The sequence below is a fragment of the Monodelphis domestica genome, chromosome 4 (genome assembly GCF_027887165.1).
Source record: "Monodelphis domestica isolate mMonDom1 chromosome 4, mMonDom1.pri, whole genome shotgun sequence".
Lineage (NCBI taxonomy): Eukaryota > Metazoa > Chordata > Mammalia > Didelphimorphia > Didelphidae > Monodelphis > Monodelphis domestica.
The window spans coordinates 217,894,703-217,910,724 of NC_077230.1; the positions used below are offsets into that span (position 1 = coordinate 217,894,703).

A 16,022-nucleotide genomic window follows, 5' to 3' on the forward strand; every position below is an offset into this window, starting at 1 on the left:
TCAAGAAATCCTGGAGTAAAAGAAGTCATCTGTGCAACCCTTACCTAACAACAATCTTCTCTTTCACATACAAGGCAGGATAGTTGTCTAGCTTTTGTTTGAAGAGAGATAAGTACGCTTCCATAGATTACCTCTTTCTGCTTATGGATAGCTCTAATTGTTCATATGCCCTTTCTCCTTACATCAAGCCTAGATTTGCCTCTCTTCAACTTTTACTTATCTATTCTAATTCTGATTGGCTGGTCCATAGTTCCTCCAAGGTCAGTTGGAACAAGTTTAATGTTACCATCAATGTAACAATTCTTTGAATGCATGAAAATATATATTATATCCTCCTTCAAAGATTTCTCTTCTCTAAGTTAAACATCCATAGTCTTTCATATGCCATACTCTCAGAGATTTGGGTGGCTCTCCTGTGGACATACTCCAACTTATCAATGACCTTTCTGTCCTTAATTTGCTTCAATTCTATGGCACGCTACAAAGAAAACACTAATAGGAGTAAGTTTAAGCTTGGGGTAAAGAAAAACTTTCTAAGAGTGAAAAAGTGAAAAGGAAGGTAACCTTAGAAAGTAATGGGTTACCCTTCACTGCAGGTTATTGAGATGGCTTACATTGTTAAGAGGATTTCTGCTCAGGTACAGATTGGACCCTTCAGCTCCATGAATCAACAAAATGTCCTCCAAGGACAACTTCCAGACTCTTACACAATGCTAACTGGAAGCAATACTTGCAAAATTTGTGGCTTAGCTTTATTCTTTCAACAGGAAAAGTTGTAAAAGACCATTCTTAAGTTGAAGAGGTGGATATCAGTGGGAAATGACATCTGTACACAATATTTAGGGAAATTTTCCTTTTGTTTAAATAGACTCTGTCTATAGATTAATTCCAGGAGAACACGTCAACCAAGGACAGAAAGAATAAGTCATGGTAATGGTGGGATTCATCAGCTCCCAAAGTTGAAGGATTTCCTGCTGTGTATCTGAAATGTCTCCATCACTGAGTACTCTGATGAATGACAGTGATGTAAAGGCATTGATGACAGAGAAGTCAGAGGTTGCTTTAGCCTTGACACACCCCAAAAGGGATATGAGAGAGAGGAAACCAGTACTGTTAACACTGCTGCTCATTTCCTTCCCTGTGGTGTTTCTCTGTTGACTGCTCAACAATTTTCTCAGTCACTTCTTTCAAGTCCATTGTCAAGATCCAGCTGTGAAAAAGTTGTACCAAATGGACTGTGTAAGGATGAAGTTTGCTTATATCTATGGGACCCTTAAGTTTTTAGAGACACTAATCAGAATGTTAAAAATAAATTACTTCTATGACTATATATTCAATGCAGAATTCTACAGATTCCTCCTCACAGTAGCTCTGTTAGTCATACTTTTTCCTTCTGGTGATACCTGGGTACTCATATGGGGTCTTAGGAAGAAAGAAGTTGGTCCTAAAGGTTTCCTATTTTTCCTCCCACACTCCACCCCTCCTAAAATTCTTCATAAACCTTTGGATTTGGGGGCTGAAGGGAAAAGAGGAATGACGGCTTATATTTGAAATATTTGAGGAGATATTATGAGCCTCAGTTTCCTCCTTTTTAAGATAAGGGAATCTATGACTTTTAAAGACCCTTCCAGTTTTATGATGTAATTAATATATATATATATATATATATATATGCATATACATATATATATATATATATATATAGAGAGAGAGAGAGAGAGAGAGAGAAAGAGAGTTCTATATAACCTTGATCAGAACATGTTAACCAACCAATTTCATCATCTGATCTATTATCTGAAATGCTCTATACTTTGATTCTAAGTACTATAGTCCCAGAGGACTTCTGAATACTTAAATGTGGTGATGGTCTCCACAGCATGCTTGAAGCAGATTAATTACCTCAAAGCTATCCACAGATTGTGATAGAGGGAACTTAATGCAAAATCAATAGAACCAATTCAGTGCTTTTCTTAAGACTGGGAAAACTCGATGCCTTTAGTGACATTTGGAGACTATTTGGAAGCTATCAGATAATTTTAAGAGGTTTTTGTTTCCTTTTGTTTTCTGGCATAGCCTATTTCATTGTCCTAATTCTCTGACTGTATTTATTTAGCTAAATGAATTTAGCATTTATTTTATCCTAGTATTAACTAGGATAAAAGTTACTTCAGAATGTTTACTAATGTGATACTTTATTTTGTGATTAGCAATATCTTAAATTATTTACACCATTTACCAAAGCTAACTAAAAACAAACAAAAATGAATTGTTCTTTTGAGTGTGTGTGTGTGTGTGTGTGTGTGTGTGTGTGTGTGTGTGTGTTTATTATATCTATCATATTTAAGTAAGAACTCTTACTTAAGATACAGAACTTTTTTCTTCTGGCTGCTGCCCAACCACTGGCTGTTTGAAGCCAAGGAAAGAGCCCAGGTGGCAGCAAATGAGAAATGTCAAAGCTTCTGCATTGAAGAAATAGGCCTCAACTTCTTTTTTTACTAATTTGAATTTATTTGTTTCTTTTTGCTCTGATTTAAAACAGCTGCCAGTTCCTGAAGTAGGGAAGAAACTGAGGGTGACCTCTTCAGAACCATCACCAGAGGGCGTCTGTGTAGCAACCTGAGTGATCAACACCTTTAATCCTTGTCAATCAGGAGGCAGAAAGGGAATATCCAAATGTCTCACAATGTTTTCTGCAGTTAATAAAATTTATTTTTAAAAACATTTCCCTTCTATTCTAGAGGTCTTTAAGAACAAGAAGCCCCTTTCCCATTTCTTTCTCATGAAATCCCAATTTTAAAAAGAGATATACAAAATACTAAAGACTAAAATACTTAGCTTATTTTAGAAGAGGATATGGGGGCATTCCCCCAAAACTTTACAAAAGCGACTATACTCCTCCACTGTTTTAAATCAATTTCATCTTCTTAAAAAACTCTTACTTTCTGTCTTTAAAACAACTCTAAGATAGAAAAGTAAGAGCTAAGCCAATGGGGTTATATGACTTGCCCAGGGTCACACAGCTAGGAAGTGTCTGAGACAGGATTTGTGTCCAGGGCCTCTTGACTCCAGAGCCAGCACTCTATTCACTGTGCCTCCTAGCTGCCACAAATCAATTTCACCCTAACATGGTGAGGCATAATGGGAGAGTAGAGTGTTGGATTTAGAGTCAGAAATACCTAGATTCACATCCTGGCACAGATACTTAGTTGTGTGTTCCTGGTCTAGTCATTTAACTTCTTTGTGTCTCAGTTTCTTACTGAGTAAAATAAGGGGGCTGTATTCAATGTTTCAAGTTCTCTTCTGGCTCTAAATCTATGATCCTTTCGGCAAAGCAAAACTGCTGAGGGGGAGGTGATGAATAATTTGTTTGGGGCTGGTACCTCCATATGATTCTTTAAGAGATCCCCTCAAATATGAAGTTATTTGTAACTTGAGCCCATTATCCTTTGAATCAAATCCTTTGAAGTTCCACCAATTAGCACATGGATATTTCTCTACAAATAGCCTAAAAAGTACATGGGAAATTGTCAAGATCTTAGTCTAGGAGAGTCAATATTTTTTACTCTTTTGCAATGACTAGATTTGTCTAAAACTTTGCACCACAAAAATGAACTTTATTTCATTCAAAAGGCATAGTTCTGAAAAGTTGCATATAAATAACATTTTTAGGAGACACATTTTGCCATTAGCTTATATTATAATATCAGGATTGCCTTACCTTTGTTCCCTGTCTTAATTAGCAGTGGCACAAACCACTTTGATTCCCTTGACCTGGAAATCACTTAGTGGTATGTTATATGACACTTGAATTCACTGCAGGACTTCCATTTAAAGGCATCCTATGGTTAATGGTTTTTTATAAAACTAAGAACTCTTGTAATGAGAAGAATCACTCTCATTCCTTCCCCCTTGTTATTTGCTATAGAATTTATTCCTTTACTTAAATTGAGGTAATGCCTATAATTTGTTGCAGTTTTAGAATGGAGGTTCTCCATGTCATAAGCATATTTCCTTTTCTATTGTCCACCATAAGTAGGGCAATGTTGCTCTAATATCAATAGTCATGATGCCTGGCCATGCTGGTATTTAATCATGGGATATGGAAACTGGACTTACCATCACAGCAGGATTTTTCACAGTAATACATGGGGTAGTAGCTCTCAGGGCTCCACTAATGCCATGGTAGTATTTAAAACATATTTTTATTTCCGCTGTAAAACAATACAAGAACACAATCAATCACCTAAAGAAATGTTCACATCAAATCACTAGAATTAAATATGGGTTTGAAGCCAAACTAAGGCTCCAATAGTCCTTCTCAATTTGAATGTTTCATTTCCAAAAACCAAATCGGATGGCAACAAATTGTTCTGCTTCCTGTTTCCTTTTATATCTTTACAGCATCTCTGAAATTTTGATAAAAATGCTTCACACCCATGTTGTATAGGAGGTGTATTCAATTCAACTTAGACATCCTTAAAGAAACCTCTGGGTATAATTCATTGTACCAGTTGCTAAGAATTGCATTTAAAAAATGGTAAGTGATAGCACCTTTTCCTGCAAGGCGTTTATAGTCTAATTAAATAAATTACTAGTGCTCTCTCTGAGCCTCACTTTCCAAATCTGTAAAATGAGAGCCTCTGTAGAAAGAGTTCTTACTAGCTCTAGATTCAGAGATGTAGATTAAATTTTGCCTCGAATGTGTGAGACCTTGAGCAACTTGTTTAACATCCCCAAGTCTGTTTTCTCAGCTTCTAAAATGATGAAGTTGACCTTTGAGATCCTTTCTAGGTCTAGAATTATAATCTTATGACTAGATAATCTATTAAAAATCCAGGATTTATTATTATATGAATAAAGATAAATATGTATATCAGAATCAACATATAAAATGAAATAGAGAAATCAGATTCATCAACCAATGAGAAAGCTACTTATTATTTGAACAAGAATAAACCAATAAAAACAGTTTAGCTCTTCCTTTTAGTTGTTAGTCTACTCATTAACATATCTTTGATCTTTTCCCAATTCTTGATATGATTTCCTAATGTTACTCTTGAAAATAAGATGGTATAATCACTTGAGGCAGAACTCACTTTTTTTTTTTGCATGTACTTAATAATAGTGACCAATTAAGAATATCCAGGAAAGACAGGTTAAATAACAGAGTTTTAAAAGGCAAGTAATTTTCACAATGTGTTGTCCTAAGTCTCTAGATCTTTGAAAAATGAGTAGTCCATTCAATTATACACATATACATAACATATGTAAATATATATGTGGTTTTTCCCAGGCACATTTCCCAGCTAGTTAATAAAGGTATGCTTTATGGAAATATCAGTTTTATTAAATGAATACTGGAATAGTGAGACAGATTTTTTAAATGCTAATTGAGATTTTGTGTGATTTTTAAATTGTTGTGAAGCAAATCTAGACTTAATGATTTCTCTTACACTATGAAGAAAGATATTTCAATAAATTTCTCCAGGCAAATGTCAATTTCTACTTTTCATGAAAGTTCCTTTGTCATAGACTAATTCTGGAATCAGCATAATCCTTTAAAATGGGATTTTACCATGCTAGATTATGACTTAACTTAAAACTTTCAACAGAACATATATTCTTTTATTTTAGGATATTTATAACAGAATTACAACCCCTGTACCATCATTTAAAGTTGCCTTAAGAACAAATTTGATACTTTAAGAATTAAGCTCTCTTTTAAAAGGATTTAGTATTTAACAAATTATCTTCATCTACAACTTAAACAGATAAATAAGATTCCAGTGGGTCCAAAACATGTTTCCAAGCATCTATTTCATTTATGATGCTATGTCTGGTACCATGCAGCTTTTGCCTTTCATCAAAAGACTTTAATGGATCAATATAGTTCTGGATCCCTATTAAACTCTTAAAAAATAAGGCTTTCTGTAAATTGCTTCAATCCACAAAAAAGAATTAAATGAACACAAAAGCGAATTATTTTTCTGGTAACCTATAATCTGAACAAGATCAAAGGACACAAATAGAGAGTGTAAGCAAAGGTAATTTCTTCTATCGTAAGAATTTATCTTAGAAAAATTGCTTTAGAACCACTGAAGTATAACTGTTGTATGTATTCTTTTTTTTTTTTGCCATTGTACTTTTACATAGGGAAACTTATTAATGAAAAGTAAATGAGACTTGGAAGGAAAAGAGGCAAGAATTTATTAAAAAGTGGTATGCTTTCTCAACCTAATTCCAGGATATTGTTTAAGAAATTTGCACAAAATACTACAGGTGATAAGCTAAAGAGCTAAGATTCGAACCCAGGGATGTTCTTGGATTCAAAATCCAGTGCTCTTTCTATTATATGATGCTGGTAGAACAGATTTAACTGAAAAACTATACTGAAAAAGCAACTATTAAGTACTCTAATTAGTCTATGTGAATGATAAATTATTAACTAATTACTTTAAGTGGTTTTTCAAAGAATTAATAGTTTTTAAATAAGGGATTTAATGAATCAATGGATGGTAGAAATATAAAATAGCTTTATTCTGATTGATCAATACAGGATGAGCTTTTTATCATATAATTTAGCCTTCAATGACATTATTACTGTACCAGCAATAATAAAAAGTGAAGAAAAAGGCATAAACATTTTTTTTAATGAGAGGGACACAATAAAATTCATGTGTATACAGGTTACAAGGGTTTTTGTTTTCAATTACAATTCTTGATACACTAAAGTTATTATTATTTACTCTATAAGTACAATCTACTTTCTTATAAAAATGATAAAGGAGCTGCATTAACACCTCTCTAAGATCCCAGTTATCAGGGAGAATAAAATGTTCCTTTTTGAAAAAAAGAACAGAAGAAAAGATTCAATGAGAGAGTAATAAAATGAATCTAAAGGAAAAAGTAAATCTGACATGTCAAAAAAGTTGAAGGTTGAAGAAAGTGACAGAGGGAAAAGAAAGGAAAATGGAACAATTGGATCTAAGTAACAGATATGAGGCTCTTCTTGAAGGGTTGGACCTTGAGAAGGGGAGATCCTCCGAGGAGGGTCTGTTAGAGTTGTGATGTCTTACAGGTATGGGATGATCTGGATGGTAGTGGGGTCTTTTTTAGCCCTCAATTCTGTTATTCTATGAACATAAATACACAGATGCTATTATATGAGGTCATCTAATAAAGGGAAGAGTTAGAAAAAATTAAGAGTAGTTGTAGAAACTTCCCTCCTAAGGGATACAGAGGCAGCTATTTGTCAAAGAACATTAAAAAAAAAGAGAGATATTCCATTTTCCACAGGCAGGTGTCCATGATCAAATGAAGAAATCCAATATTTCTAAAACTGATTATTAGGCAGCTCGGTAGTGCAAGGGACATAGTATAGCACTTGGGAGTCAGGAAGACCTGAGTTTGTATCCTTCCTCAGACACTTAATAGTTATATAACCATAAGCACTAAATTCCCTGTATTCCCTCAATTTCCACATCTGTAAAATGGGGGTGATAACAGCTCTTATTTTACAGGATTGTTGTTAAAATCAAATGAGTTAGCATATGTAAAATGCTTTGTAAATTTTAAAGGGTTATATAAATGCTAACTATTTCTATTGTTATTATTGTTATTGCTATTGTGGCTGCTGCTGCTACTCTCAGTACTACTACTACTATGACTTTCTACTACCTCTACTACTTCTACTACTACTACTATTACTACTACTACTACTACTACTACTACTACTACTAAATACTTATACCAATACTATTACTGTTATTATAGAATATAGAAAGCATTGAATAAGATTATTAATTCTAGGGCAAGAAACTGACATTTTTATCCTTGCTACCAATAGACATCAAGAATTTCTGACAGAATCATAGCTAGGAATTTTTGTTCCAAGGGCAAGAAATACAAACCCTTCAGAGGGAGGCATCTTCACTTGGATGACACTATAGGAATATAAATTAGGGATAAACTGGTTTCAAGGGTTAGTTAAAAGAAGAGAATTTTGATACAAGCCCTGGGAGCGGATTCTGGGTAGGAAAGGAATTATGGGAGTCAACTGAAAATAACTGAACTTCCTTCTTGGATTTTCTCTGAGCTGGAAGAGTTTTTGACTCTTTGCCTGAATTTCCATCAAGCTGATGGAGGGGTTTTGCTCTGAGAAATTTTCCCTGAATAGTCAAGATTTTGTGGAGAAATTTTTGACTTCTAGGTAGAGAATTTATTTGGAGGAAATCAATTTCCCTGAGTCCAAAGATCATCTGCCAGTGGTCCATCTGCCAAAATTCCTCTTGAGCTAAGGTAATCCAAAGATTTCCATCTGTAACTTTGGGTTACTTAGTGCAGCTGCCAAACCCAGGCTTTTCCCCTTTCTTTATTAATCACTAGTGGGAAGATTAGAATAAAGTCAGATTGGGTGGAGCAGGGTTTTAGGTAGCACAAGGAGCTATAGGCAGGGCACAGTGAAGAAACAGAAGGCTCCCCTTAAGCAGGGGACTTAGAAGTTGGGTGGAGTTAGTTTCAAGAGTGAGAGGGTCCTACCTACCAGTTTCCCTTATTTCCTTTATTAAAATAAAAATTGTTTTCCATAAGCCAAGGGTTTTGTGCTTAATTGGCCCTGGGGAGTTCTTGGGTGGGTTGTAACATCTAACATCTCTCTAGGACAATTCCTCATTAAAACACCACTCCTTAGGGAGAGACAGAGAACCACCAATTACCATGAGATTACTGATGAAGATAAGACTGCTTACACCCTATAGCAGGGGTCCTAAATTTTTGTGTGTATCTTGGACCCATTGGGCAGTATGGTGAATGAAGCCCATGGACTCCTCAGTATAATGTTTTTAATGCATAAGATCAAACACATAAGATTACAAAGGAAACTAATTATTTTGAAATACAGTTATCAAAAATGTTTTTTGAGTTTATAAAACTTTATAGGATTGATATACAGTGCCTATTTAAATGAATTATTCCTAATAACTAGGTTATCAAGTTAACAGCTTGGCATCCAAGAAAATGGATTACTGGGCAGTGAATTCGACTGGCAGCCCTGGAAGCAAAGAAAGAGATGGTATAGGAGAGAAAACTTAAAGGATTAAAGGCTGCTGCTACATTGTTCTTATGTAAAAAATGGATAGATATGGGTTAGATGAAAATATCATAAGGTGAACTAGGAACTGGTTGTATTCAAAATTCAAAATGGGTGTCATCTGAAGGAAAACCCCTGCTCCCTAGAAGTTTCTATAACCAAATTTCTCAATCTATTCATAAAAATGGTCATTTTGGCACCCAGGGCATCGTGGACTCTGTCAAGAGAGTATGGATAGCCCCTGGTATAACTACTGTAGCCTCTAAAGTATGTTCAGCCTGTCCTATTTGCCAGGCATATAACCAACATGCATATCGTGGAAAAGCCTTTGGGGGACGTCCTCTGGCTTACACACCTTTTGAACATCTACAGATAGATTTCATAACAATGCCAAAGGCTGGACGTTATAAATTTTGTCTAGTAATTGTAGATCAACTAACCAGATGGCCGGAAGCATTTCCTACGACCCGAGCCACAGCAGATTTTGTTGCAAAGATACTTTTAAAAGAAATTATTCCTCGTTTTGGCCTACCAGCATGTATTGACTCCGATAGAGGGAGTCATTTTACCGATTCTGTCTTAAACCAAATATATTCTTGCTTGGGGATAACTCCAAAATTCCATGTTCCATATCACCCCCAGAGCTCAGGCCAAGTGGAGAGGATGAATAAAGAACTTAAGACTATGATTGGCAAATTATGCACTGAGACCCATTTAAAATGGCCTGAAATTCTCCCTCTGGCCCTATTTTATCTTAGAAGCAGGCCTAGAGGAGACTTACATATTTCACCATTTGAGATGCTTTTTGGACATCCGCCTATACAGGCTAAGCCTTTCTCCCCGGCTTATACATCGCTATTAGGGGGAGATATTACTATTGCTTCCTATATACAGGAGTTACAGCACAAACTACATGAACTTCATGAATCCGGAGCTGCAGTACAAGCCGGACCATTAGACTTTTCTCTGCATGACCTGAACCCAGGAGATAAAGTTTATATCAAGAATTTCAAGCGAACTGGAGCAACTCAACCTTCATGGGAAGGACCATTCCAAATATTATTAACTACTCCAACATCTATAAAGATTGGAGAAAGAGACTCCTGGATTCACTGCTCACATGTGAAGAAAGCATCGTCTGCTGAGACTGATTGACTCTATCCTATCATATGAATTGTGACTCTATCTTATCATATGAATTGGAGATAATAATCCATAGGCAAATGGATGCTGTTTTTTTTTCAAGAATATATTGAATTACTGATTTTTTTCTTATTTTTTCTTATTTCTTTTCTTTTCTTTTTTTTGATCAGAATATTTGATTTTTTTCCTCATTTTTTGTACTGAAGGTACACATAATTAATACTAATATTATTTTTCCCTGCAGTAATACAAGTTAATATATATACTCTTGCTATAATATCAATATATGCCTAAAAGCTTTAAACTATGGGAACCTGCCATTTATTGATAAAATATTATAGGACTGTGATTAATGTTTGTGTCTGATTCCAGGAAAAGGGATAAAAACAAGGAGCACAGACAAAACCTGAATAGTGCCAATAGAGCACACATGAAATATTAAAGTGAGACTCAAGGTTGCGACGCTTAACTTATGTTTAAGTTGTAGGACTTCCTTGTATCTACACTCTTTTCGAAATACTCAAACAAGTACAAAGCTTGACTATCATGCTGGCTCCCTATATCCCTGAGGAAAAAATCAGACAAGGGAATGACATTTCCCCATCAAAATAGAATTCTAATTCTTTTCTTCTTATATTATGGCAACTTCCTGTAATCTTGGCTACAAATGGCTAAGTGAAATATTACTGCATTCTGTCCTACATACTTGTGGGATAGAAATTACTTTAAACTGGACCTATACAAGGTCTATTTTGAATTTTTCTTATGTTTTTGATTATTTTTCTATTCTTTTGATAATTGACACATACACCCCCATAACTGAACATTGCATTCTGAGCTAAACTTGATATTTTTTTAAATACTTACTTCAGGGGGGATTGCATTTTAATTTAAAATCTAAGAATTTTTTCATTTTTGAATTTTTTTGGTTTGGGATTTTATTTTTATAAAAATCCAAGACTTTTGTTTAAGATTTTACTGTTATAAAAAATTCAAAGATTTTGATTTTGTTCGAGAAAAGATCTTCAAGAAAGAAGCTTGAAACTTTTATATCCAGAGAATGAACTGTTGCAGAAAGATGCCGAAAACCTACACTTCATCAAGAAGATCAAGAATGAACTTTGGATGTGATTGATTGGACTGAACTTTTGATTGAACATTTATTGTAACTGTACACATTTATGCCAAAAGGGACTGCCCCAATTTGGCTTTCTGTCAATGCGCCTAGCAAACATTGGTTTTGCTTTCTTTTCTTTTCTATTTCCTCTCTCACTATTCTAATTTCTCTTAGAAAATTGAATATTGTGTATATCTTTAGTTAGAAGTGAATTTAGAACTACAAAAGGATTATGTTAAATGATCAATGGGGAGACTAGTCTCCCAATGATCATCAGGGGGATTGTAAACCTCAAAATTTCTTAGACTTATAAATGTTGGAAATTTCACCATTGGGAAATTTCATACTTGAAAAATTTCCTATTGATAGTGGGTCTTGGCTATTGGAATGTGAACCCCATTGGCATGAGTTTCCCCCTCCTCCCTTCTTAAGATTACTTTAGGACAGAAACCTTTTGCTGAACAATGGAAAGGACTTTGACCTATGCTTAAGCATAGAACAGGAATTTCTTTGAGTCATGATTGATTTTAGAATTGATACAATGGAAATACTTGGAATCAATCTCCACCCTACTCAGTCCTAACAAGATTGAGGAAGGGCTGCAGCATAGATCAAGATTTAATTATTTGAAAATATGACCTTCAACAGACATGTGCAAAGCCAGAAACCTCTGGGCGGTCCTGGGTTAAGCTAGAGCCTCCATTGGCACAGGGAAATTGATGGACAGTGATTGGTAGATGGGAGAACTGAGGGGAGGCAACTTGGATGGTTTCCTTAAAGAGAGAGGGGTCTGAAGACTCAGGAGGGGTGTTTTAGGAGTTTGTCGGAGTGGTTGCAGTGTGCTCTGAGAAGCTTGCTCTGAAGGAAGCTGAAGGTGGGGGCCTCTGAGACTGTTTCTCCATTTTGGTCACATGAGTAATAGGGACTGATCTCCTTTCTTTGCCCCAGCTATCTAAGGGCTTGGGCCTTTTGGCTCAGCCTAAACAGAAGGGGTATTTAAGCCCTATTCCCTTTTCTCCCCTTTCTCTCTACCTCTATCTCTCTATCTCTAATTCCTTTCTTCCTCCTGTTTGTAATTAAAACTCCATAAAAGGTTGACGGCTGACTTGAGTTTTCATTTAGGAATTACATAGCTGAATTCCTTGGCGACCTTAAATTAATATATATCAGTCTTTTAAAAGTGATTTCCTTGTCACAGAAAGTATCAAATGGCTACATTTATCCATAGTCTCCATGTACAGTGGAATTTACACTAGTCATAATTCTTTTCTTCATATTCAATAAAATATGTTATCTCTGTTCTTTATATAGTAAGATGATATCATTGAACTCCAAGTGAATAGCATTTTTTATATTTATAAGAGCAAAGTTCATGCTAACTTATCTGCACCCTCATCTATCTACCCCTTTTTACCAAAAGCATGCATTTTACATTCATATCTCGGTTGGCCAGACATAGAAGCATCTTCTGAGGTTATAGAACAAAGCAAAACTATCAATGCCATGAGAAAAGGAGTGCTAAATATAGAATTCTAGCCTTATCAGTCCCTAGAAGAGATAACCAGCAGAAGTCAATGAACCTTAGGTGGCCCTAAGACATAGAATGTCATATAGAGAGTATAGCAAGCAAGGAGGCCAATTTGGCTGTAATGGAGAGTTCATGAAAGACAGCCACGTGCAATAAGCCTAGAAAGTCACACTGGGGTCAGACTATGAACATCTTTTTGGTCTCTACATTTTATCTGCAAGACATTTGGGAATCACTAGAGCCTCCTGAACAGGGATACAATAGCATCAGGCATGTGCCTTCAGGATATTAATCCAGTAGGTCTGTGAAGAATGGACTAGATTTTAGTTTCTGTGCTGCCAAATCAAGCACTAAAGAATGAACTAGAGAGAGGAAAGACTGAGTAAATGGCCATGAATTAGGAGTTTATTTTATTATAGGCAAGAAAACTAAGAAAAGGTTGTGTGCATTAGGAAAAAAAAAGAACAGAAAGAAGAGCTGAAGGAATAGATTAAAAAATACTTGACAAATGTCTGAATACAGGAGATGGGGTGAGGAAAAAGGAAAAGTCAAAGACAACATCAAGGCTATTATCCTTTAAAATATAAGCACTTTGAGAGCAAGGACTGTCTTTTGCCTTTCTTTGTATCCCCAAGTTTAGCAGTGTGTCTTGTGCATAGTGGGCTTTTGATAAATGTATGCTGACTGACCAACTGAACCTAGATGATTAGGAGGGTGGCTCTCTTAGTCTTGCAAAAGAAATAGTTAAATGAGGAAGACAATTGGACTTAAGGGAGTTGGGATGAAGAGAGACTGAATTCTATTTTGGACATGTTCACTTTAAAATGTTTATATCATATCCAGAACATGGAAGTACAGCTTGTGAGAGAGACTAGGGCTGGATATATATAATCATAGATTTATCAGCTCAAAGAATCATAGTTGAATCCCTGGGTTCTGGTGAGATTGCCAAGAGAGAGAATGTGTATAGAGAAGAGGAATGAATCAAGGATATATTTCTGTGGTATAGATATGACAAACTTGAAATCCAAGGGCTACATGAGGTGCGCAATACTCCTAAGTGCAGTCCAAAAAAAATGAAATTGGGAAATAGTGGACAAAATAAATAAAAACACAATAAAACGTGGATAATGTAACTTCTTATAACCAAGTCAATATGTAGTACAAAGGGATGCTTCTGTACAGTTTGGCAGCCCCCATTTTCATTTGACTTTGACACCACTGTGATAGTATGTCACACATTAGGGATGAGGCATGGATGATGTTGACTATTAAATAAGGGGGAAAAGCTGGTTGGCCCCTAAGGCCTCTTCCATCTCTGATCCTATTATCCAGCAAAGGAGTCCAAAAGGGAATGGCAGAGCAGAAAGGAAAATAAAGAAAGAACTGTCATGAAAACTCAGAAGGGAGAAAGTATCCTGTAAGAGAGAATGTAGTGTCAAATGCTGCAAAAAAAGTCAAGAAGGATTAAGACTGAGAAAATACTATTATATTTGGCAATTACAATATAATTTATTACCTTGTAGAGAGCAATTGCAGTTAAAAAATGGCACCTAAAAGCCAAATTTCAAGGTTTAAAAAATGAGTGAGAAGACACAATGATTATTTTCTTCTAGAAAATTTGGCTGTTAAAGGGGAAAGAATGGTAGCTTGAGGAGACATCTAGGTCAAGTGAGCATTTTTTAAAAATGAGGGAAACTGGCATTTTGTAGGCATGGAATAAGTGACTTGGGAGAAACTAAAAATTACAGAGAGGGGATGATTGTGGGAATAAGCTACCAGAGAAGATAGGAAAGAACAGGTTAAAGAGGATGGAAAGGGGAATGGTCTTGACAAGTAGTGCCTGCCACCTTTTTCTCTGAGACTAAAGCAAGGAATAGAGGAATCTAAATCAAAAGATCATTGATTTAGAGTTGTAAGGAACCTTACAGATCATCTATTCCAACTCTCCTGTTTATAGATAAAGAAAATGAGGCCCAGAAAGAGTGATTTGCTCAAGATCACACTGGTAGTAAGTTACAGAACTCAGTCTTAACCATCTTCTATAATTCCAAATCCAAGGATTTTCCCCCAACTATAACAACTTCCCAGTGAAGTATATCATCAAAGGACTTTGAGATGTAGAATATAGAAGGTAAGTTTTCAAACAGCTTACAATAGTCAAGTGAGCTTAGTAAAAGTATTTTAATTAGTAAAAAAAAATTGCCTTGATATAGTTGAGGCTAAATTGAGATTAGAAAACAAAGTTTTGTAGGACTTAGCATAGATATATGGCTTTCTCTAGCACTATTCAGTAGCATAAATGTAATCCACTACCTCCTCCATTTTATAGAGGTAGCCCAAAAAAGTTAACAGAAACTCTAAGGTCATACAGGTAAGAAGTGCCAGAGGCAGTTATAAAACCAAAGTCCTTGGACTCCAAATTCAGTAACTGATAGTTGGTGAAAAAGCAACTTACTTCAATATTCAACAAGAACAGATATTTATGGGAAGACAAGCACATTAATATGCTTTTGGTGGAGTTATGAAGCACTTTGGATAACTGCTGAGCATTATGCAAGGAAAAAATCTAATCTGACCATATCAATGACTTCACAACACCAAAAAAAGGTCTAGTATAGTACAAAATAGTGATAGTATCCTGCTTCATTGCACTAAGGAATTGGAGAAAAATGGGTGCCTATGAATAGCAAATTGCTGAATAAATTATGATATATGCCTGTAATGGAGACAGTATTGTGCTTAAGTTGGTTCCTTATGACCTCAATTAAATGCTTGTTCTTCCATGAACTAATCGTGTAACCTTCACAGAGTCATTTAACCAGTTATCTCATAACCAATAAGAAGGTTCAACGGCTGAGAGGGCAACACAGCAAAGCACTGTGGAGTGCTTAGGGCGTGTTGGAGCACAAAAGATAACTTGGCCATCCAATGCAGCTAAGGAAGTCTCCAGGTGTAACGACTTTTTGTGCCACTGGACCCAGGCTTCCAACACCAAGAGAGTGGGACTGTCTCTGTGCATCGACTTTTCCACTTAAATCTCCTTCACGCACAAGTGTTTTTGTGCACACTCATCTACATCACAGATGAAAGCACACAAAGACAATCGTCATCCTCGGTTACCGAGACACTACTACTACTCATCT

The 16,022-nt window shown here is 35.7% G+C and overlaps 1 protein-coding gene across 3 annotated transcripts in view; it reads right to left on the minus strand.

The window, feature by feature from the left end:
• The window catches only part of HECW2 (HECT, C2 and WW domain containing E3 ubiquitin protein ligase 2), a 466,207-nt gene that overhangs the window by 185,299 nt on the left and 264,886 nt on the right, over positions 1-16,022 (minus strand). For all 3 annotated transcript variants that reach the window (XM_016433751.2, XM_001369816.4, XM_007494546.3), the window contains one exon: positions 4,117-4,211. In XM_016433751.2, the coding sequence (XP_016289237.1) occupies positions 4,117-4,211 (95 nt within the window). The remainder of the gene's footprint in view (positions 1-4,116; positions 4,212-16,022) is intronic.